The sequence below is a fragment of the Marmota monax genome, unplaced genomic scaffold (assembly GCF_021218885.2).
Source record: "Marmota monax isolate L192 unplaced genomic scaffold, Marmota_monax_Labrador192_F-V1.1 WCK01_AAM20220418_F8-fsc00047, whole genome shotgun sequence".
NCBI classification, from domain to species: Eukaryota; Metazoa; Chordata; class Mammalia; order Rodentia; family Sciuridae; genus Marmota; species Marmota monax.
The window spans coordinates 10,651,106-10,673,707 of NW_026692072.1; the positions used below are offsets into that span (position 1 = coordinate 10,651,106).

Genomic DNA, 22,602 nt, shown 5'->3' on the forward strand with positions numbered 1-22,602 from the left:
CTGTGACACAGGCAGGGGCAGAGTCTGAGGTCTAGGAGGTGGACAGACTCCCCAGGCCACACAGGTAGCCGCTGGCAGGCTGGGAAAGGCCCCTGCCATCTGGCTCCCCGAGTGCTGGTCTTGGCAGAGGCGGCTGGCCGGGCAGCCCTGCTGGCCTCTTGCTGTGGCGTGTGGTCAGGGAGCATGAGGGCGGGTTTAGTTCCTAAGAGGCGAGAAGTGCCTGCTGGCCAGGCCCAGCCCCTGCCCAGCCCCAGCCACAGGCCCTCTCGGTGGCCGAGGTGGCCGGCGGAGAGCAGCTGCCTCGGCCGAGGCCCATCCGCCCTGCTGGGAGGCCCTGGCTGCCGAGCCCATGCTCTGGTGTGGGAAGAGGCCGCAGCCCCCCGGGGACTCCAGGGCCTTCCTTGCAAGGCAGGACAGCAGCCATCCCAGGGCCCATTTTAAACTGAGAAAGTGGGTCACACAAGGCCAGGAGCTGTCCGTGCTGGTGGGCGGCAGGGGCCACTCAACTGTCCTGAGGGCCTCGCCCACCTGCTGCTGCTGGCTTGCGGGGAAGACCTCGGCCTGACCAGCTGTCAGAGGCTGTGCGCTGGGTCTGGCTCCATAACAACCGTTGGTGTTTCCTGAGCACTTACTACGTGCCATTCCACGTCCTGGGCGTTTCACTCAGTCCTCAGAGTAACCTGGTGAGACAGATGCCATTATCACCGTTCATCTTAGAGCTGGAGAAACTGAGTCCCAGGAAGGCTAAGTGACCTCCCGAGGTCATGCAGGATGGAGCAGGGACACTAATCATGGCATCGTGCTTGCTGAGCTTGTGGGAGCCGCTTGGCTCCCCTGGAGGCCGGGAGGGTGGCGTGTTCCTGTGGCTCCTGCCGTCCGCCCTGACCGGTGCTCTGTTGACCTGTTAATAAACGGTTGCCCGCGAGGAGCTGGTGAGGGGGACTCTGGGCCTCGACGTCTCCCTGGACCTCTGGATGTGGGTTTGGAGGGAGGGTTTAGCGTGATGCTATCTGAAGATGCTCTGCCTGGGACTTGGCGACGGCAGCTGAGGTCACTGTGGAGACAGTGCCCCTGAACTGCGCTGACCGTGCCCTGGGGAGTGGCCGGTGCTGCCCCCAGCTGTCCACCAGGCTCAGTCGCTGGCCCTGGGGCGAGGTGGGGTGTTTTCTGTGTGGGTGGTGTGGAGCGCCCCCTGTGCTGGCCAGTCTCGGGCTTCCTCTGGGGGAAGCCAGGGAGGCAGGGGGCCGAGGGCAGGCAGGGGCCCTCGCAGGGACACACGAGTCTGCTTGGGAAGTTGAGCTCATCTTTAATGGGGTGCCTTGTCCCCTCCACAGTGGCCACATGTCTCCTGCAGATTCCAAAATGGGGGCAGGTGTCGTGGACAGCATCAGATGAGGGGGGACCTGTTGGTCTCAGGGAGCGACCTACCTCAGCTGCCCCTCCATGCAGGGGACCCCGGTCCCCACCCAGGTTTGCTCTTTATAAACGGCCCTGACAGCAGGCGCTCTGCAATGGGACAGTCCCAGCCTAGGCTCAGCCGCAGGTTCGCTGTGTGGCTTTGAGTGAGTCTCTCTCCCTCTCTGGCCTTGGTGTACCACCCTGTAATAGGAGGCCACGGGGGCTTGGTGGTCCCCACCATTCTCTCCCTCCTGCACGGGGTTGCAATGAGGTCTCAGGGCCAGACAGACACTTTCTTGGCACCTTTTGAAGATACCTGGATGCTGGGCACCCTCCGCCCCGCCTGTCGGGGTATTTGGGCATGGAGTCAAGAGCAGGCTCTGGTGCTAAGGGTCCTGAGACTGGAGAACACACACCAAGGGTGGCTGCGGGGTCCACCCCCTGGTGCCGTCTGGGGCCAGGAGGCTGGGTCTGAACCCGGCACTGCCTCCTTTGGCTGTGCTCTGGCCTCTTGGGGCTCAGTTTCCCCATCTGGTAAACGGGCTAGTGGAGCCTTCCTCCCAGGGTCGGGGGAGGAGGGCCAGGCTGGTGGCAGGTCCCAGGGCTGCTCGGGAGCCTGGGAAGCTCCTGCAGGCGGCCACAGCCTGGAAGCCAAGTCCAGAAATAGAAGGCCCGAGTCGGAGGCCCCAGATGGCCAGGCTGCCCTGCAGCCCCGGGGCCGCGAGCTGGCAGCGCGGCCCTCCCTCCGGGATCCTGTCGGCATCAATCACTTGGTGGCCTTGGGGCTAATTTTACCTCCTTGGTTTTCATGAATCATTTCCCATCCGGGGGCGAATGAGAGCAGGGAGATGGCTCTGCCAGCTGGTGCCCAGCGCCCGCCACAGTGGATCGCCCGCGCCCGGCCTGCTCGAGTACCTTCTGCAGGGCCCTCTGCAGAGCAGGGCGTGAGGGCCAGAGGCCCCAAGGGCTGGCTCCTTCCAGCCCGACCGGTGCCTCCAGGTTGGCATGACTTGACATAATGAGCCACCTCAGATCCTGGGGGTGGCGCCTGGACTGAGTCTAAGGAAGTGGGAATCGATGGCTCCACCCTGGTGGTCCTTAGAGTCTGTTTAGACCCCAGGGTGGAAGGGTTGGCAGAGAAGGCCCGGGCCCCTTTGGCCCAGCCCCAAGAGATTACATGAAGATTATAGTTTGTAGTCACAGAACACCAGGGCCAGCGGGGCCTAATGGAAACCCAAGCCTGACACCCCACTGGACAGATGGGTAAACTGAGGCTCAGAGGGAAAAGGATTTACAAGGTCAGTGCATCAGTGGAAGAGGTCAGACTGATATTCATTTGCTGATGGCTCACTCTTTACTTCTGATAACCCAACCTGACCCACATTATCTCCCTTTTATGGAGGGGCAACTGAAGGCACAGGAAGTGAAAACTTCCCTGTATTCCAGTCAGAAGTGGTAGAGCTGGGTTTGCACCCAGGAGCCGCGGACCTGCATTTCCCGACCTCTATGCAGAGCTGCGTCTTGCTGTGGATGCCTGGGCTGCCTTTGCTCCTGCCCTCACCTGCCCCATTCCCTCGGGGAGGGAGTCTCCAGGCTGCGGCTGAGCTGCACCTGAAGACTCCAACTCACCCGTCTGTCCTGAGCCCTGCCAGGTCCTGGGGGCTGAGGAGCAGCAGAATAGGGACAGTCAAGGAGGCACTGAGACCCAAGATGGCACCAGCATGTCACCTGCGGCCAGCCTCTCAGGGGACAGCACCTGTGCAGCACTGCCACTCGGGTCACCAGCACAAATGGCCAGCCCGGGCAGGGGACACACAGGAATGACAGCTCCTGGAGACCTGGAGAGTGGGTGCCTCGCCGCCTGAGCAGGCCACCACCCAGCAAACTGTCCCTCTGCTCTGGTGCCTGCAAGGAGCTGCCACCCAAAGCCAAACAGCCACATTTTCACATGAAATCTTCTGTTTCTTCAAAATCGGCAAAAATAAAAACTGGAGAAAAGAACAGCCGCTGCGCCACCCGCGCTTCCCTGCTCTGCGCCTCTCACGGGTGTCTCAGCTCGAGCCAGCTCTCATTGTGATTATCCCTCAGGGTCCCCACACAGGAACCCCACACTCCCTGCCCCGAAGAACTCTTTCTTCCTGTCCAGTTTGTCACCCACCACACCAGATTGCCAGTAGTGGCAAGAGTGGAGGCTCTGAGCTGGGCAGGTTCTAGATAGCTGCTGTGTAGCCTTGTTAAACTCACTTAGCCTCTCTGAGCCTCCATTTCCTATCTGAAAAAACAAAGCAAAAACTGTACTTGCCAGGTTGTTGACAGGATGAAATACAGTTTGACAGAACTCAGGTCAAGCAGAATTAGGCCAAAAAAAAAAAAAAAAAAAAAGGAATTTATGGATTCAGCACAAGTCCAGGAGGCTCTTGAGAGCTTCAGGCACAGTTGGATTCAGAGGCTCGTACCCCCTCATCAGGACTCAGTCCGTCCATCCTACTCTGCGTTCCTCTGTATGGCCCCTTCCTTGGCATGCTGTCGAGGGTGGTGGCACATGGCCGACTGCAAGCAGATCCATCCTATGTCCTATTCTTTCAGCAGTCCCTGTAGAAGGGGATTTTTCTCTCAGTAGATTCCCCCATCAGTTAGTAGGCCTCCCACCCTCCCCGAACCAGTCGCTATGGTGTCTGCGGGTACAAGCTGTGATGGGTTGGCTGCAGTCCCGCATCCACCCCTGCGGGGGACCATGCGGGCTCCCCAGGGACAACAGGGGCCTTGATGCAGGAAGGGGCAATGGGTGCCAGCCGACAAACCCAGAGACGTTCTACCATGGCTGCAAGATCCAGGAGAGCAGGGACCTTGGTCACCAGGGTGCCCAGCACTGAGGTTGGCACTCATAGAACTGGGACACACGTGGTGCTTGGATGCCACACACAGCCTGGTGTGGCCTTGGCCCGCCCCCTCTTTCGAGCCCCGCCCACCCCAGCCCCGCCCACCCCAGCCCCGCCCACCCCAGCCATGCCCATCTCCCTCAAACCCCGCCCACCATCCCAACCACGCCTGCCCACCCGGCCCCCGCCCACCCCCAGCCATGCCCATCTCCCTCAAACCCCGCCCACCTCTCCCAACCACGCCCCGACCCGCCCACCCAGCCATGCCCATCTCCCTCAAACCCCGCCCACCCTCCCAGCCACGCCTACCTCCTTCCTGGAGCACAGGTCACCTCCTGGGCCATGTGGGCACTCTGCAGAGCCTCCTCCATGTTGGGGTTGTCACCTCGGCTGAAGAAGCCCCAGAACTGTGTTCCCAGATGTGGCTTTGGGGGTTATAACCATTAGGACCACGTCACCCCGTGTTCACAGGACTCCTCCCGCGCGGTTTCGTCCTCCAGCGCTTGGGGCCCATTGGTCAGGCTGCTGCTCGGTCTCTTGAGACTCGTTCCCTCAGCTGTAGAAAGGGTCGCAGGGGAGAGAAGAGCGCAGAGGGCCGTGCAGGTTCCAGTCAAGGTCTGGGTTGGTTGCACCGCGCGAGCCTGGCCATGCATACGGGATGGTGCCTAATGAATGACCCTGTGCGTGTGCGTGCACGTAGGAATCACCGAGGGATCCCCGGGTGGGTGCCAACGTGGTTAACATTCAAAGGTTGCCCCATCCCCAAGTCTCAGGGGAGGACGCGAGGGGACCCATCAGTGCTCTGCATACAGTGGGTTGCGAGACCCCGGGAGAACTCAGGGCGAAGGGCTCCACACCTTTTGTAGCAAGCAGAGATCAGACCGACGCCCCTTCTCCAGGAACTCAGCAGTTGTGATGGTCACACTGCAGTCACTTGGCCTGCTTAGTTACGAGGTAACTAGCAGCGGAAGCGGCTCAGAAGATGGAGAGGACTTACAGTTTGATCTGCCCAGCCAGGGCTGCTGTGCTGCTCAGGACGCATGGCAGGCTGTCCCCTTCTCTCCCACCCCACACACCTGGTGGTGGGCTGCCTGCCTGACAGGTGTTGATGTCCTTGGGGATGTGGCCGCCAGCAGCTTGTGATTTAGGCCAGCTCCTCAAACTTTTATGTGCCTGTGAATCCCTGACTCACTGGGCCCAGCTCAGGATGCTGTGTTCCCACACCCTCCCTGCAGTGCCGGCGCTGCGGGTCCAGGGACCACACTTTGAGAAGCAAGGGGTCAGAGCTCACGTTTCCTCCAGCCCCAAGCCCTCCTTGTCCCCTAGGAGCCCAGGAGTGACTGGGAGCCTGGAGATGGCTGAGGCTCTCCTTCCTCCTTAGCAGTACGGGGTAAGGAGCTGGATCACCCGGAGGACATACGCAAGCCCAAGAGTGGCCAGGAGATAGTTGGGATGATCCTCTCATGAACCCATGTGTCCAGACCTGGATTAGTTGTAACCCTCCTGCCCTCCGCAAATGTGGCCTCCCTGGGCCCCAGGCAGCCTCAGCCCAGACGCCCTCCACCCTGCAGCCTGCCTCTGACCCTCCACAGGCCACACCCCCTGCTCCCGATTCTGAGTTGGTTGTGGCTGATCTGGTGCTTAGGATTCTGGGGTCAGGTGGTCATCAGGGAATTTGTTTGGACATCAGGGTCCCCTCACAGGAATAGCAGGTGGTTGAAAGACCCCCGCCCCCCACATACACACACACTGCTGGCATGACACCGTCAGGGGCAGGAGGAGCCTGGGACTTGTTTTTTTTTTTTTTGTACCAGGGATTGAACTCAGGGGCACTGGACCACTGAGCCACATCCCCATCCCTATTTAGGGACAGGGTCTCACTGAGTTGCCTAGCGCCTCCCTGATGCTGAGGCTGGCTTTGAACTTGCAATCCTCCTGTCTCAGCCTCCCGAGCCGCTGGGATTAGCCACACCCAGTTGGGACTTGTTTTTAAAACTGGTAGTGCTAATAAGTTTTTTATTATGTAAAAAAGATAGAAGAGACAGTCAACTTCCCCGTATGTCACCCATCCTCAATCATTAATCACTCCTGGGCATCACTAGTGTATTTTTTAAGTCAGAAGTGTCTGATGGGAAGTTACTCTCTTTCCCTGGCATGAGCAGACAATGTCACTGCCTAGAGCTACTTGGAGCATATACGAATCCCTAGAAATGTGCATTCTTTTTATTTTTGTGGTGCTAGGGACAGAGCCCAGGGGCACATTCTTGCTAGACCAAGCACTCTGCCACCATGCCACACCCCTGCCCTGTCCTTTCATATTTGATGCAGCCAGGATGTGTTGATTTTCTTTTCTATAACTTGCTCTGTGCTAGACACAGCTCTAAGTATGTTACAGATATCTCTTTTATTTCTCATAACCTGATCTTACTTGTAGGTGCTATTAATGCCCCCAGGCACAGAGAGGTCAAGCAATTCCCCCAGCATCACACAGATGGTAAATGACACAGCTGGAAGTTGGACCAGGCAGCCCAGCTCCAGAATCCATGTCCTTCGGCACCAGGGTCTGCTGCCTCTCAAATTAGGCGTCCATTCCTGACTTGGATTTTGTTTTTGCCACCACTAGCGTCGTCCACGCCACCACCGTTCTTGGTGTCTGCTTCGTAGCAGGCGCTGCTCTGGCGGCCAGGATGCAGCAGTGAAGGAAGTGAAAGGGCCTCGTCGCCCCCCCAGAGTGGACATCCTAACTGGGACCCAGGCAGCTAATGACAGAAATGAATGCTGTGGGAGGCTGCCGGCCGTGCACGTTCTGGAGGAGGGAACAGGCAGGGCAAGGCTCTTGCTGGAGATGGGGCCGGGCAGCCCCTGTGGCTTGGGGGAGTGGTGCAGGGTGGGGGCAGGAAGAGACGCAGAGGCCATGGAGCTGGCCCTGCTGGCCGAGCACTGCAGTTTAGACGTTTGCTGTGTGGACGATGCACCCTGGGGATTTCGAGCAGGTGCGGGGGGGGGGGGGGGCCCTGATCTGTCTTATGCTGTAACAGGTTCAAGTTCACCCTGGTGGGGGAGGGGCAAGGAGTGGACAGTGGAGTGGGTCACACCCTTGAGCAAGAGAGAGGCCATGGCAGCTGGGGCCAGGGTGGGGAAGGGGCTTGGGTTTGTTCTGGGGCTTCCTGCTTGGACACACCGCCCCCACACCCTGATGGACACATTGGACCCGTCGGTTGCTTCCCCTCCGGCCATCCCAGTCGATGTTGCAATGACCACTCTTGCACAGAGTGGAGAAAGTTCTACAAGCAAAATGGCAGGATTGAAGCTTAGGAGCAGTTTTTAGAAAGCCCCCAGTGCCAAACTGCTGTCCCTTGAGGTCGCAGGTTTCACTCAGAGAGTGGCAGGCCCTTGGTGGTGGGTGGCTGGTCTGGAAGCTGCTGCCACCCCAGCCTGCCCCCTCAGAGGCCAGGGTACCACGGGGCTGACACGGGGCCAGCTGGAGGGGGCCTTTGGTGGAACTGGAGCCTGTGGCTCGTGGCTGCAGTCACTGCAGGCCTGGCGCAGAGGCAGGGCAACCTTAGGACCTGCGGATCCCCCGCTGCACCCCGGGGGTGAGTCTGGCCTCAGAGATGTTCCCAGAACCCACCGGTTCTCTGATCCTCAGGCCCCAGTCGTGTCCAGCAAATTCAGTTCGACTCTGACTCGGACCCACCAGAGTCAGCACAGAACCCATAGGTTCAGGGCTCGGTGATGCAAGACCGTCCCCCCTCAGACGCTAGCCTCAAATCCCGGTCACCGGTACTTCTCGCTGATACGCATCGGGGTTCCCACCACCCCTCCCCACTGGGATGACCCGCAGAACGAGGGCGATGCTTTACCTACTCTTCTTGGCTACATAAAGGATACACTTGGGAGCAGCCAAATGGGAGAGGTCACAGGCCGGGTGGGGTGCTGCCGTCCAGCACCATCCAGTGGGGTCTGAAGCCGTCCGTGAGATTTTATGGAGCTTCATCTCCAGTCCCTCCTCACCTACCCAGAGGTCAGTGGGTGGGGCTGGTGACCAGTCCCACCCTGGAGCTACCTGGAGCCCCAGCCTCAGTCACCGCATTAGCATAAACTCAGGTGTGCTCCCAGAGCCTCCCGATGGCATCGCACCGATCGCTAGGTAACTCCAAGGGTTTGGGGAGCCCTGTTTCAAGACCCAGAAAGACCAAATATGATTCCTATCTTTGCCCCTCCCAAGCCCCCTGCTCTGATGGCCATCTTAAGGGTGCCTGCTGCCGAGGCCTCTGTGGGGTGGCCGCCTGCGCTGTCTCAGTGAAGTCACACAAGCCCTTACCTCCCTCTGCTGGGTCTAAGCAGGTCTTGTGCCTGCCCTTGGAGGGGTCCCTGTGCTGACTGGTTGAAGGCCACGTTCCTGATGCAGTCACTGCAGAGGGAGGTGGTTTATTCTGACCTCCTGAACTGGGGGAGGCCCGGCTGCGCCTGGACCCCAGGCTGTCCTGAGAGCGGAGGCCCCCGGCAGGGCCCACGGGAGAGGCAGAGCTTCACAGCTCACAGGCCTTTACCTGGCATCCTCTGGCCCCCTGGTATCAGCCTTGTCAACGGTGGAGTCCACAGATGGCATGTTAAGAGCACTGCAGGAGGACCCGCGTGGGAGACTCTCCCCTGCCCCCGCCAGCGGCCCTGCTGAGGCTCATTGGAACTGCTCAGTGGAGGAAGACCCGGACCCCATCTGCCTTGACCCTGGCAGGAGGCTCTGCTGGCTGGGCCCAGTCCTTGAGCTGCAGAGTCGGGGTCAGGATGGAGGTGGCCCCTGGCCCTCAGGGCTCTTGCACATGTTTTCGGGTGTGTTTCCTAACAGTATAAGTGACTACGGGAGAGAGCAAGGCCCAGGAGACCCTCCCAACCCAGCACACCCTGGGCCAGCACCCAGAGGGAGAAACAGAACACGGCCAGCACCCCAGGACTCTCTTTCCCGCCCCTTTCTGGTTAATCCCAAGGATAACCCTGAATTTGACCTCTAACGCCATTGTTGTGCCTGATTGTTTCATTTTTTAACTTTATGTGAACTGCATCATGGAGTCGCGTTTGTTCATTCTCATTCCGACATCGTATTCCACCTGCCAAGCCGATTTTAAACATAAAGGAGCTTAGCGACTGTTGCATGGTGCCCTGTGATCGCTCAGGACACGCACAGTTTCTTTGCTTTGGCTTCGGATGACAGCGGCTAACCAGTGTGCTGACCCTTACAGTCACAGAGCCTGTGTGTTCTGAGGATGGAGGCCCAGGGAGGCCGGTAAACCATCGCCTAACGCATTCCCCAAACAGAATGATGAAGACAAGTCAAAACAGAGATGCAGCCAGTCCTGATGGCGCATGCCTGTCGTCCCAGCAGCTTAGGAGGCTGAGGCAGGAGGATGGCAAGTTCAAGGCCAGCCTCAGCAAAAGCAAGGCTCTGAGCAACTGAGTGAGACTCTGTCTCTGAATAAAATGCAAAAAAGGGCTGGGGATGGGGCTCAGTGGTCGAGTGCCCCTGAGTTCAACCATAGATGCTTCGTGGTAGAAATATCGGGGCCTCACTGCCCCTGGATTCACTTACTAGTGCGTGTGGAGTGCCACTCACCCGCCCCACTCCCATCTCTAATTTGGACTCCTCCTTCCTCCATCCAGTTGTTGATCTCATCTCGTGACAAATGGGTAAAGGTGGAAGGACCTTTGCAGTTATCTTCTCCAGCAATTTCTAACCCTCATGAGTATGAAGAGCTCCTTTAAAGACTTCTTTCTTCAGTGCCAGGGATGAACCCAGGGACCCCCACATGATAGGCAAGTGCTCTGCCACTGAGCTATACCCAGTATTTTTTGGTGACACTTTTTCCTCATAAGCAAAAAGAAGTCAGAAACACACAACCCCCCACCCCAAGCTAACTGCTAAGCACCCGCGACTCTATGCTCCCAGACCTGTGTGTGCAAATCCACATCATTCTGTATAGATTTCAATGGGATTAGTTTGTATCTCTCTTTCTATAGTTTTTACTTTTAGAAAATAGATCCTTTTTTTTCCCCCCGTTGTACTGGGAATCTAATCCAGGACACTTAACCACTGAGCCCCATCCCCAGCCCTATTTTGTATTTTTAAATTTAGAGACAGGGCCTCACTGAGTTGCTTAGTGCCTCACTTTTGCTGAGGCTGGCTTTGAACTCGTGATCCTCCTGCCTCAGCCTCCTGAGCCCCTGGGATTATTGGCCTGCGTCACCAGGACCAGCTAGACTTCATTTTTTTTTTTTTTAAGAGTCCTTTTAGACTCAAAATAAGCGAGTTCCCCTGCCTCCCGCCCACCAGTGAGGCACATACTTGTTACACTTGGTCAACCTCTAGCGACACATTGTTAGAACCAAAGACCCTCTTAGGTCTCCTCATTAGTATGGAAGGTCTAAGGCTTTGGCACATGCATGGTGACATGTGTTTATCACCCCAGCATCTCACAGAGCACTTTCACCCTCCTCCAAACCCTCTGTCCTGCCTCTTTGTCCCTCTTGCCCGGCTGGTCTTTCTGTTGTCTCCCTGGTTTCCCTTCCCCTGGGTGTCACACAGTTGCAGTGGGACAGTATGTAGCCTTCTCAGATCAGTTTCTTTCACTCAGCCGTGACTTCCATTTTCATTCAATAATATGCCCAGCATTTAACAATCTGCAGCTTTGTGGATGGCTGCCTGATATTTCATCGTATGCAACATGTCAACCTCTCTCCCACTTGGGAGGTTTGAATTGTTTACCCTTTTTGCTGCCGATCACCTGGGGGAGGACGGCTGTGCAGGTCACCTCCTGGCATCCCCAGGGTGAATTCCCGGATGTGCGATTGCTCCTGCAAAGGGCTGGGCCTTGGATAGTAGTTGCCGTGTGGCCTCCAGCGAGGGTGCGGGGGATTCCAGGCGCAAGGGAGGGTCTGACGGAGGGGCTTCTCCATGCTCTTGCCAACTCTCTGGACCATTGAGGTTTTTAAGATTTTGCCAATTCAGTAGAGAAGGCAGGATGCTTATTTAATTTCATTTATCTGAGTCTTAGTAGGGTTAAAAATTCTTTTGGGGTTTTATTTGTCTGTTTGGTACCAGGGATTGAACCGAGGAACATTTAAACACCGAGCCACATCCCAGCCCCTTTTATTTTGGGGCAGGGTCTCACTAAGTTACTTAGGGCCTCCCTCAGTTGCTGAGGCTGGCTTGGGACTTGCGCTCCTCCTGCCTCAGCCTCTGAGCTGCTGGGATTAATGGTGAGCGCTGCTGCGCCCTGCTGATAAAGTGTTATCTGTTGGGGTCATAAGTGCTTGGTAAGACCCCCCCCACACACACCTCTTTCTTTTCTTTTTTAATATGGTGCTGAGGATGGAACACCAAGCCTCCTCTAGACTAGGCAAGTTCTTTACCCCTGGCTGGAGCCTATCTTTTCAAATCAACGAATTTTCACCGACCACACCCAATATCTATTATACTTTAAAATACTAATAAAGTGAATGATAATGATAACGAGTTCTGTAGAGTGCTTCTTATAGGCCAGGCATGATGCTGTATACACAACCCTACTCGTGGGAAAAGAATGTCAGCTAAATAAAAATAAGAGACATGGGGTTCCACGAATTCAATAGCATTTTTGGATAAATTTGTCTTTTGCTAATCACAAAGGTGTCTACATACATTGCAAAACTGTCTCACAGATGAGGCACGTACTTCATTGTCTCCAAAGGCAGTGTTGGCCGAGTCTATAAATCCAACTGCTCCCTTTCACAATTCCAAGCCCTGCCCATCCCCTCAGCCGTGGTTACCGTTAAGGACTGTTAGTTGAGTCTTTAATTTTTCAGGAAGGGGAAACTAAGGCTTAACGCCAGGCAGGAACTTTTGAAGGTAGTTTATTTATGTCACAAGCGGACTGAGACCCAGGGTCAAGTACCCAGCCCGGGTCTGTGTGGGACGTGGGCCAACCCCCATCTTTATGTCCCTTTGGCATTAGAATGGATGATAACGGATGCTGTGTGGGTACCAGGGCAGAGGCTCCAGGTTCTCATGGTGCTAAGCTCCAGGGAAACCAGTGGGCAGAGACTCGAGGCCCCGGGGGGCACGGCTGCTGGGCACCCCAGGGTCCTGGCACCCTGCTGAGGGTGAACAGCCGCTGGGCCCCTCTGCCCCTCCTCCTGGGCTTGCGTCTCCTGGCTGGGTTTGCAGCAGGCTTAATCTCTGCCTGTGCAGACTCCGCGGAGCCAGCTGGGAGGGAGCACCGCCAGCAGCCAGGCTCCTGCAGGAGGCCCACCGCCCCTCCCTGGGCCCTTGCTGGGCAAGTGGGGCCAGAGCTGTCTGCAGAAAAGGCTGCGGTGCTTCCCCTGGCCAGGTCGCATGGGCTGACTGTCACCCCAGTGGAAGTGCATTTGACACCCCATCTCCCCTTCCCTGGCTCTGCAGCCTTCAATGCAGACACAGAAGGTCTACCTCTATTTCCAGGTAGAGGTGTCTGAGCTTGTGGTGCACTTCAGGGTTAGGCACACCTGTCACAAAAGTGAGGATTGGTCCTTGTACTCCAGGTGGCTGGATTCTTCCAAGAATGGAGAGAACTTAATGGTGCATACAGTCAATAAATCAGTGTTGAATAATGAGAATGCTATAACTCATCATATTTCTCTTTTTGCTTTGGCTGTCAGGAGGCCCAGAACTGAATGGAAAGTTCAATCTTCTAATGGATTCTTTGTATAATTGGTTCCATTCTTTCTCTGTGAGGTCTCTGACACCCTATGGTTGTTTCTGCCTTTTTAAAAAAAAATTTGTTGGTGCTTATAATCCTACATAATAGTGGGATTCATTTTTCATTGTCACATATTTTTTTTTTTTGGTACTGGGGATTGAATTCGGGGACCTTGACCCCTGAGCCACATCCCCAGCCCTATTTTGTCTTTTATTTAGAGACAGGGTCTCACTGAGTTGCTTAGTGCCTTGCCATTGCTAAGGCTGGCTTTGAACCCATGATCCTCCTGCTTCAGCCTCCCAAGCTGCTGGGAGTAACATAATTTGATCAATCTCATTCCCTCGTGTCGTCTTCCCCTTCCCTCCCCTCCTGTTCTCCAGCTGTTTCTTAACCATCGTAGTTAGTACAGCCCAAGCATCCCTAATCCCAAAATCCCAAATCCCAAATGCTTCAAATTCTGAACCTTTTTTGAGCACTGACACCGATGTCAGAACTTTCAAATTTTGGAGAATTTTGGATTTTACATTTGGGATGCTCCACCGGTAAAGGCTACGCAACTATTCCAAAATCTGGAGAAGTCCCCAATCTGAAGCCTTCTGTTCTGAAGCACTCTGGACAAGGGACACTCCACCTGCCCGTGCTTGTGTTACAAAAGGCTGCACATCGGTCACAGAAGCAGGGCTTGGTCCTCACCTCATTACAAGAAAGAGAGTGGGCGAGGGCCAGGGTGTGGAAGAGGAAGAAGACCCGAGGGTCTCTGCTTGGAGACAGACCAATGCTTTCATCAAAGGGGACTGTGTTCTGGGGACCGTTGGAGACTCACAACATTTGTGTGCCTCTTTCCCTCAGTCCCCTGCCCCACTTTCTCTATTTTCTTTCCTCCGTCTTTTCTCTCCTCTCTTCCTCTCCATCCTTTATTCTCTTACTACTGCCCATTTCCTCCTTCGCCGCTCCCCGTCCTTCTGCCCTCTCTCCTCTCCTGTCCCTCCCCTACACCCTTTCCTCTGGGCAGCCACCGTGATGTTAATATTCTCCATAAACCCGCAGCCCTGGGCTCTTCCGAACCCTGCCCTGGCTTCGGTCTCCTTTTGTCCCTCCTGGGGAAACCCGGCAGGATGTGTCCCATCCCCACCCAGCATGCCAGGTTATCAGAATCAAGCTCCGGGCCTCCCCAGCCCACTGTGCCTCCTGCACACCTCGCCCCAAGGCAGAGATCACCAGGAGGGAGTGCAGGGGGAGGAGGATTCAAAGCCGTGACCCAGCTGCTTTTGGTGGCACGAGTTTGTCCATCTGTAATCCCAGTGACTTGGGAGGCTGAGGCAGGAGGACCAAAAGTTCAAGGCTAGATTGGGACAATGAGCTAGAACCTGTCTTGGAAAGGGAAAAGACAAAACCGGCTGGGATGGTGAGGTGGTTAAGACCTGGTTCAGTCCCCAGCACCAAAACCACAACCACCCACTTTCTCTCCTTCCAAGGTCTCTATGGAGTTGAGATTCTCTACTGTGCCCATGGGACATATTAGATAGGGACAGTCTTGACTTAGATTATCAGATCGTTTATTCATTTGGCAAATATTGATTCAGAAATGGGCTCTGTGCTGGTTAAGGCACTTGGCTGCACATTTATTTAGGGAGGCCTTCATTGTCACCGGTCGGTCCTGCAAATGTGTGGTTCCGAGAGTGAGTGCTCCTTGCTGTCGGGACCCTAGCACCTGCTCCCCTTTCCCAGCCTCCCTGGGGCCAGGCCCTGTAACAGGTGCTGAGAAGCCAGTGGTCAGCAAAGAGCCTCTGTCCTCGGGGAGCTCTGCCTATTATAGGAAACGTGATGTGCCAGTAGAGGACCTTTGTAAATGTGACAAGTGCCATGAAGTGTGACTTGGGGCCAGTAGAGGGTATCATGAGGGGAGGGCTGAAGGACAGATGGGGACCCAGCCAGGTCATAGGCCTTGTGATGGGATTGAGCATGGCGTGCAGGTGGTCTTGGTGGAGGCACCCGGGCCAGGGGAGGGGACCCCCATGCAAATTAGTCCTGAGACGCGGTTCTAATAAAGTGCCCAAGTTTGCAGGCGGTGGACCTACAGTCCAGTGGAGAGGATTCCAAGCCACCCCTTCGTGGGGCTGCTCCTCTCCATCCTCCTTATTGCCTTTCTGTGCGGGACGCGAGGACTGTGCCCACTCCCTAAACTCCGTCCATGTCATACAGAGCTTCTGGGATGGAATCTATTATTAGCCACATTTTCCAGATGAAGAAATGGGAGCACAGAGTTTAGACATCTTGCTGTGTCCGTCAGCTCAAGCTGCCACAGCAGACTATCACAGCTTAAATGACACACTGATTTCTCACAGTTCTGGAGCTGGGAAGTCCAAAGTCAAGGGCCAGGCCACCCAGCTCCAGGTGATGCTCTCCACCCAGCAGAGGGCCCTCTTCAGGCTATGTGTCACACCATGGAGACAACTCGGGACCCCTTCCTCTTAGGACACCTGACCCTCAAGACCTCACTTCATCTTGTCACCTCCCCACAGTGCTATTCCATATATAGTCACAATGGGGCTTAGGGTTTCAACATAGGAATGGGTGGTGGAGTAGGGTGGGGCTCAAACATTCCACCTCTGACACTTGCCCAGGGCACACAGTAGCTTTGTAGGTCTGTCGGGAACTGGGGCTGCTCCTCTCCAGAGCCTGGGTTGCTAATTACCAGGATCCACTGCCTTTGATGGCTTGTGTGTGACCATTGCTCCTCCAAGGGAGACCTGCTCCTCAGCTTTGCAAATCCACAGCACCTTGCCCCCATGTGGCGCTGGCCCATGAGCTAAGGCCCAAACCCACCACTGGGTGATCCCAGTGATCATTCCACAAAAGGACGAGGCTGAGGACACGGCCTGGACACACCCAGGGCCTGAACATGACCATGGAAGGAGAGGGGTTCCCCTTCTCGTGTTCTGAGCTGCGCCCCAGCCTCCAGGGCAGACTTCATCAGGACTGGTCTGCGTGACCTTGGGCAAGTCTCTTGCCATCTTGCAGCCCCGGCTCCTGCCCCGCTGACCTGCGACCCTGCCCTCTCACGGGGATCCAAGGGCTGTGGGGTGGGCGAGGTGCCCAGCGCGGAAGCCGGCCAGCCGCAGGCGCGGGGCTCCCCCGCACCCCCCGGGGCGGCGCAGGCCGGGTGGGCTCCGAGGCTGCGGGGCGCCTTTCAGGGCCCTGCGCCCTCGCCCGGCCTCTGGGGCGCTGCCACCCACTAGACGCCCGCCCGAGCCCCAGCGCCGCGGCAGTGGGGCCGAGGCCGGGAGGCGCAGGATCCCTCCCCGCCGCCCCCCTCCCCGCCGGCCGCCAGCCAACTGCGTGCCCCCGGGGCCGGCAAGAAGCCACATGCCCCCGCAAGGAATGCCGGGCGCAGGGCGGCGGGGCGGCGCTGGGCAGGGCCGGGCCGGGAGCGCCCCGCGGGGAAGGTGGGTGAGCCGCCCGCTGCCCGCCGCCCGGCCCGCGCCCACTCACGCGGGCGCCGGGGGCGGGTGCCCGGGCCGGGGGCGGGGCGGCCCCAGCCAGGTCCCCGCCGCGCGCCCCCGGCCCCGCCGGCTGGAGGAGGGGGCCGGCCGCGTTCCCCACACCCTCCCGCCCGCGGCTCTGGGGCCCCGGTGGGGAGCGGGCTGGTGAGCGAGGAGCAGGGGAGTGGCCAGCGGGGCCCCGGGTGGTGAGTCACACGCCGCTCGCCCAGCCCGGGCCCCGCGCCGCCCCAGCCCCAGCCGCGCTGTCCCGGCCCGAAGAGTGTCCCCGGGCCTGGCATGAGGACCCCGGGGTGCCGAGGGACGGCCGAAGCCCGGCGCTGGTGCAGGGCGGTAAGCGGTGGAGGACGCCCCTGGGGGTGGGGCTTGAGTGGCCGCCGCCCGCCGGTACCTGCCGGAGCTGGCACCCGGCCTGGCCGCTCGGGCAGCCCCTCACGCGCCAGGCACTGAGGGCCCGTATCGTCCCGCCCACCCCCTTGGCCACAGTTGGACTTGAGTTGTTCCCTCCTTGAGCCCCTGCGCAGAGTTGTCCCCAAGCCCATGTGGGTTCCTCGTGTCCTTTGCCCGTTGGTCTTGGGGTCCCGGCTGTGCTTCCCAGGCCTGCCCTGGCCTGAGCTGCCCCTGGTGCCTGACCCCATGGGGCTGGTGGCTCCAGTCGTCCCCAGGACCAGCCCGGGATAGAAATGGCATTTCCTCTTGGCCGGGCTGCAGCTGTTTTTGTTGTCTGTGTTCTGAGCTTCCTCTGGGATGGCAGGCGGGTAACCAGACTCCGCGGGACCCCTGCTTGCCCTCTGCGCCACTCACCCCTCTTCCCCCTTTCTTTGATCCTCTTCCTGGCCTGCTCCTGCTCCTGCGTCCCAGGACAGAATGACTGAGAACATGAAGGAGTGCTTGGCCCAGACCAAGGCGGCTGTGGGGGACATGGTGACAGTGGTGAAGACAGAGGTCTGCTCGCCCCTCCGCGACCAGGAGTATGGCCAGCCCTGGTGAGGCCTGTGTGGGGACCCAGAGCGGGCAGGAGGGTGGCTGGACTGGGTGGGCTGGGGACCCTGCCCACCTTCCTTAACCTTGCTGGGGCAGCTTCTGGGGTCAGGGGTGAGCGCAGGCTCTAGAAGGGCTTGAGCAGTGGCCCAGGAACAGCAGGCCACCTGGGGCTTCTATGCCCACCCGTGTCCCCTGGACCTCCTGGCCGGGTCCCCGTCCTCTCCCTGTCAGACTCTCACTCTGACGGCTGCTTTGCTTTCTTTGTCTGACCCTTGTCCTGGGCAGCTCTAGGAGACCCGAGCCTTCGGCCATGGAAGTCGAGCCCAAGAAACTGAAGGGGAAGCGAGACCTCATGGTGCCCAAGAGCTTCCAGCAAGTTGACTTCTGGTGTAAGTGGGGCTCGCGGCCCTGGCCTGCACCTCCCTCCCCCCACCCCCTCTCCTGGGCTGGGGACGTGCAGCAGGAGTACTAGTGAAGTCCACCTGTGCCCCGTGGACCAGGCACTGGTCCATGCTCCGGTGGTCCTCATCGATAGCTGCAGAGGGGGCTGTGGTTGGCCCCATCTTCCAGGTGAGGACCCTGAGGCTTGCCAAGAGCTAAGTGCCCAGTGCCGGGTCCCACGGCTCACAGATGGACAGTCGCAGTTCAGAGCCATCAGGCTCTGAAGCCATGCTCTCTCCTCCTTTTTCAAACTTGAGACAAAAGGAACTAGTGGCTCCCTTGAGTTGGCGGCTTCATCTTGGAGGCCTCGGGAGGGTAACCAGGTATTGCACTGGGTGACTGTCCTGATGACCCTGGGGCCTGTGGCTGGGAGTCAATGCACTGTGCTCTCTGCTGCCTGCACTGTCCTTGGGTGGCCTCCTCTCAGCCCTCGGCCTCCTCCCTAGGGGTCCTATCTCCCCACCACCACTGAGACCCTTCCTCCTCTTTCCATTCCTGCAGTCTGCGAGTCCTGCCAGGAGTACTTTGTGGACGAGTGCCCCAACCATGGTCCCCCCGTATTTGTGTCAGACACACCGGTGCCCGTGGGCATCCCGGACCGGGCTGCCCTCACCATCCCGCAGGGCATGGAGGTGGTCAAGGAAGCCAGCGGACAGAGCGATGTGCGGTGCATAAGTGAGGTCATACCCAAGGGCCACATCTTTGGCCCCTATGAGGGGCAGATCTCCACTCAGGACAAATCGGCGGGCTTCTTCTCATGGCTGGTGAGTGTCCCCTGGGCTGTTCAGCGGGAGAGGTTGTCGAGGGACATGGAAGGAAACCAGCAGGGGGCGCCATATGCTGGCCCAAGGGCTTTTCTGCATGTGCCACTGGACATGCGGATGATGGATGCTGTCCCCATCCCCAACCCAGTGGCTGTGTTCCTCGCTTTCCAAGGGCCATCCTGAGAGAGCCCACCTGGCGGTCATAAGCAGAGCAGGAAGTCGTCGGCCAGAGCTGAGGGCAGTGTTCCTACAAGTCCTCACGTGCGTGCCTGTCAGGCCATTCGGTGGCATTTACAAAAGGCTCAGCCACCCCTCTTCCACACGGACCTGGGGACTGAGGGGATGCAGAGCACGATGTTCATCTTAGAAGGCAGTCACGTGAGGGCAGGGCCAGCGCTGGAGGCGCGCATGGAGTCAATGCACTGTGTACGTGTGACCACTGTGACCTAAAGGGGAATGCAGGGCGCTCTGGGAACACAGCACAGAGGGCCATGCATGCTCATAGTCCCCAAGACCTTGGGGCCTGGAGCCCCGGTTCGTCATGTCAGCCAGCTTCGCTGTTTACCCTCCAGTGTGACCTTGGACGAGTCATGGACTTCTCTGAGACCGTTTCAGTCTGAGGTTGATAACAGCCTCGCTGAAGAGGAACGGGTCGTGGTGCAGTGCCTTAGGTCACGCTGGCCCAATACCGGCTGCTGTTATTGTTGTTCTTGACCTAGATGCGGTGGGAACTTGAAGAACCCGTGGCGGTCAGTCTTGGAGGGGGTGAGAAAGTGCTCCGAGTGAGCAGAGATGCTCATGAGGCGGCGAGAGCAGCCTGAGCAGAGGCAGCGATGGCTGAGGACCAGAGTGGCAGAAAGTCAGCAGGCAGGGCGGCCGGGCCAGTGTGCCTGAGCCAGGGAGCGACCTGCATCCCCAGGCCAGGGCTCCACTGTGTGGCCAGGCAGAGAGGTGCCCTAGGCTGTGGACTCCAGGTTCCCGCTAGGAGACGGGGGCAGGGTTTCTGTAAAAACTAGGTGGCACCTTGAGCTTGGGTGCTAGAGGTGGGGTTATTTGAAAGAGATTTGGGAGGGAGAGTCCCTGGGATTTGTTGGTGGGGGGATGTGAAAGGAGGAAGAGGAGTTTCCAAGACTGAGTCAAACCTGAGCCACTGAACAGCTACGGGAGAGCAGCTACGGGAGAAGGGCCGGCGAGGAGACAGCAAGCCGGCTCACCATTTGAACGCTTCTCTTCTGAGCGTCTTCTCCATGCCCAGCCTGGCTGGCCCTGTGAACACAGTGGTGGGCCAGGTCAGGCATAGCCCTGTCCTCATGGAGCTCACTGTGCAGGAGATGGAATTAATTGAAGAACACGATAAATACGCATAAAATTCCAAATCTGATAGCTAATGGTGAGATAGTGGGGCCCAGAGAAAGTGAACAGCCTGGGGAATTAGCATGGCCAGAGATCAGACAAGGCTTCCTGAGCTGCGACTGAAGGAAGAGAATGGCTTCCAAGTGAGGGCTGGGGAGGGGCATCAGATGGCTGGAGTGGCATGCACAAAGGCCCCGGGGCAGGAGGAGAGGGCAGTATATTCAAGCAACTGGTTAGTTGTTCCTGGAGAGCGGCAAACACAGAGACCTAGAGGAGGGAAGGAAATTGACCCAGTGGGGCCCAGTGGACCAAATGAGTCTGCTTGCTCTTTAAAGACAGTGAGAAGCCTTCATTTTGTTTGAAGTTGGGGGTAAGAAGAGTGACCTGAGCACGTTTATGTTTGAAAAGGCAACTGTGGCTGCAGCCTGGAGAACTGATTGGGTGCAGAGGGTGGAGCAGTGGTCAGGAATGAAGTCTCCCGGGGAGGCTGAGGCAGGAAGATTGAAGTTCAAGGCCAGCCTCAGCAACTTAGCAAGTCTCTAACCAACTTAGCAAGACCCTGTTTCAAAGTAAATGAAAAGGACTGGGACGTGGCTGGGGCACCCTGGGTTTCAGCCCCCAGACCGGCTCCTCTCTGTGGGCGGAGATGAGAAGACAAGTGAAAGGACTGGGAACTCTGTCCCCAGCCGATCTCTGTGGGGAGCGGGAGAGTCAAGGGGGTCCCCCTCCAACAGGTCACTGCAGGTGCAAAATGGGGGTGCCGGAGGAGGAGGGGCTGGGGAAGATGGTGGTTCGGTTTTGGACTTGGGTTTGGAGTCTCGCCAAGATGTCCACCTGCCGATGTCCAGTAGGCATATGGAGAGGAGGTTGGGGTGTCACCTGCGAGTCCCCTGTTCACAGGTGGTCTGTGGGGTGTGGGGCACGAGGGCAGCCCTGAGGGGCCGACAGAGGTGGAGGGGCCTGGGACTCCACTCTGGGGAACTGCCACCTTGAGTTCCAGGGAGCTGGAGTCTGAGAAGATGGACTAAGAGTGGCCTGAGAGGGAGGAGGGGACTGGGAGGGCAGGTGTCCCGGAAGTCCAGGGGGAATCGAGGTTCATGAGGACCACAGTGGCCAACGGCGTCGAATTCTGCCTGGAAGCCACAGTGAGAAGGGCTGAGAAGCGTTCTCTGGGTCTGCACAGCGCGGTCAGCGGTGCATTTAGCGAGAGCAGCGGGGACGTCCACCCGGGCACCCTCCTAGAAGGTGGGCCTCCGTGGCAAACAGTTGGCAGCAGGGACAGTCACCTCCCCTCCAGTGGAGTTATCTGCAGGACCAGCAGGGGAGTCGTGGGTGGACCCTGGTTAGCGTGGAGGTGACCAGAATCATCTCTTCTCAGAAGCCTGGGGGAGAGGAGATCAGAACTGGGGGACAGAGATATGAGAGTCAGGCTGGGGCCAGGGCGGTGTGAGCTGGGAGAGGTGGCACCACTGTCCCTCAGAAGCCAGCAGGTGCTCTGCATGAGAAAGGGCGACACAGGGGGAAGCCTCTCCCTGGGCTTTTACAGTGGACCTGCTGGACAGGGGAGGGGTGGGTCAGCATCTTCCTGCCACTGGAGGGACAGCGCAGAGGACTGGAGCAGGGGGAGGGAGGGAGGTGGAGTAGGCCAGATAATGACCCCGCAAAGAGTCCATGCCTAACCCTGGAACCTGTGAATACGTCAACTTATACGGCGAAAGGAGTTGGCAGGTGTGACTGAGTGACATCTTGAGACGGGGTGTCTCCTGGCCTGTCTGCAAGGAGATCGGAGGCAGAGAGAGATTAGAAGATGGTCCTGCTGGCCTTGAAGGTGGAGGAGGGAGCCAGGGGCAGGGGAGGCAGGGCCTGTAGAGGCTGGAGAAGGAATGGAGCCAGGCAGCTGCTCTCCTGGAGCCTCTCGTAAGGTGCAGCTACCCACACCTTCTTTGAGACCCCCGGCCTCCAGAGCTGTAGGAGAATAATGCTGTGTTGCTTTCGGGGACTGTGTGTGCATTTTGTTACAGTAACGGCAGAGATTGGGTACAGCAAACTCATGGGGGGTGGGGGGTGGCAGGCAGGAGCATAAGGAGGCTTTGACCTTTGTGACCTGAGAGGCAAGGGACACTGAAGGCCTGCCGAGAACAGATGCTCAAAATGACCCGAGAAGGCAGAGGCTGGGACCGTGCGAGTATGTGTCACGTCTGTGCTGGAAGCCAGCGTCCCGGCCCCGCTGGGGACTGCAGGCCTCAGGAGCAGCTCTGCCTGCCCGGGTGACGGGCCGTGGAGGAAGGAGCAGGGGCTGAGCCGTGGCCTGACTGAGGCTGGGATCTGGGAAATGCACGTCCCACAGAAACTGCACTCATGGGTCACACCCTGTCCCCAGCCCTCCTTGCGTTATCTTGTCTTGACCTTCTGCTTGGCTTCACAAGCCCTGGCACCATGCATCAGACCCATTCCTGTGCCAGCCCCTCAGCAATCTGGACACCTCCCTCCGGTGGGAGCAGTGACGGTGACCATGGGGAGCCTTGGTGTTAATGTGTATTGAGCACTTTCTACGCGTCTGGGTCTGCCACCA

The 22,602-nt window shown here is 58.0% G+C and overlaps 1 protein-coding gene across 6 annotated transcripts in view; it reads left to right on the plus strand.

Annotated features, from left to right (window-relative positions):
* The window catches only part of Prdm11 (PR/SET domain 11), a 76,853-nt gene that overhangs the window by 13,283 nt on the left and 40,968 nt on the right, over positions 1–22,602 (plus strand). For 4 of the 6 annotated variants that reach the window (XM_046456555.2, XM_058583510.1, XM_058583520.1 and 1 more), the window contains exons 2-4: positions 17,350–17,474; positions 17,758–17,861; positions 18,415–18,677. In XM_046456555.2, the coding sequence (XP_046312511.1) occupies positions 17,356–17,474; positions 17,758–17,861; positions 18,415–18,677 (486 nt within the window). In that variant the 5' untranslated portion in view covers positions 17,350–17,355. Of the gene's footprint in view, positions 1–16,608; positions 16,822–17,349; positions 17,475–17,757; positions 17,862–18,414; positions 18,678–22,602 lie in introns of those variants that run through there. The other 2 variants (XM_046456550.2, XM_046456561.2) reach the window with 2 other exon arrangements.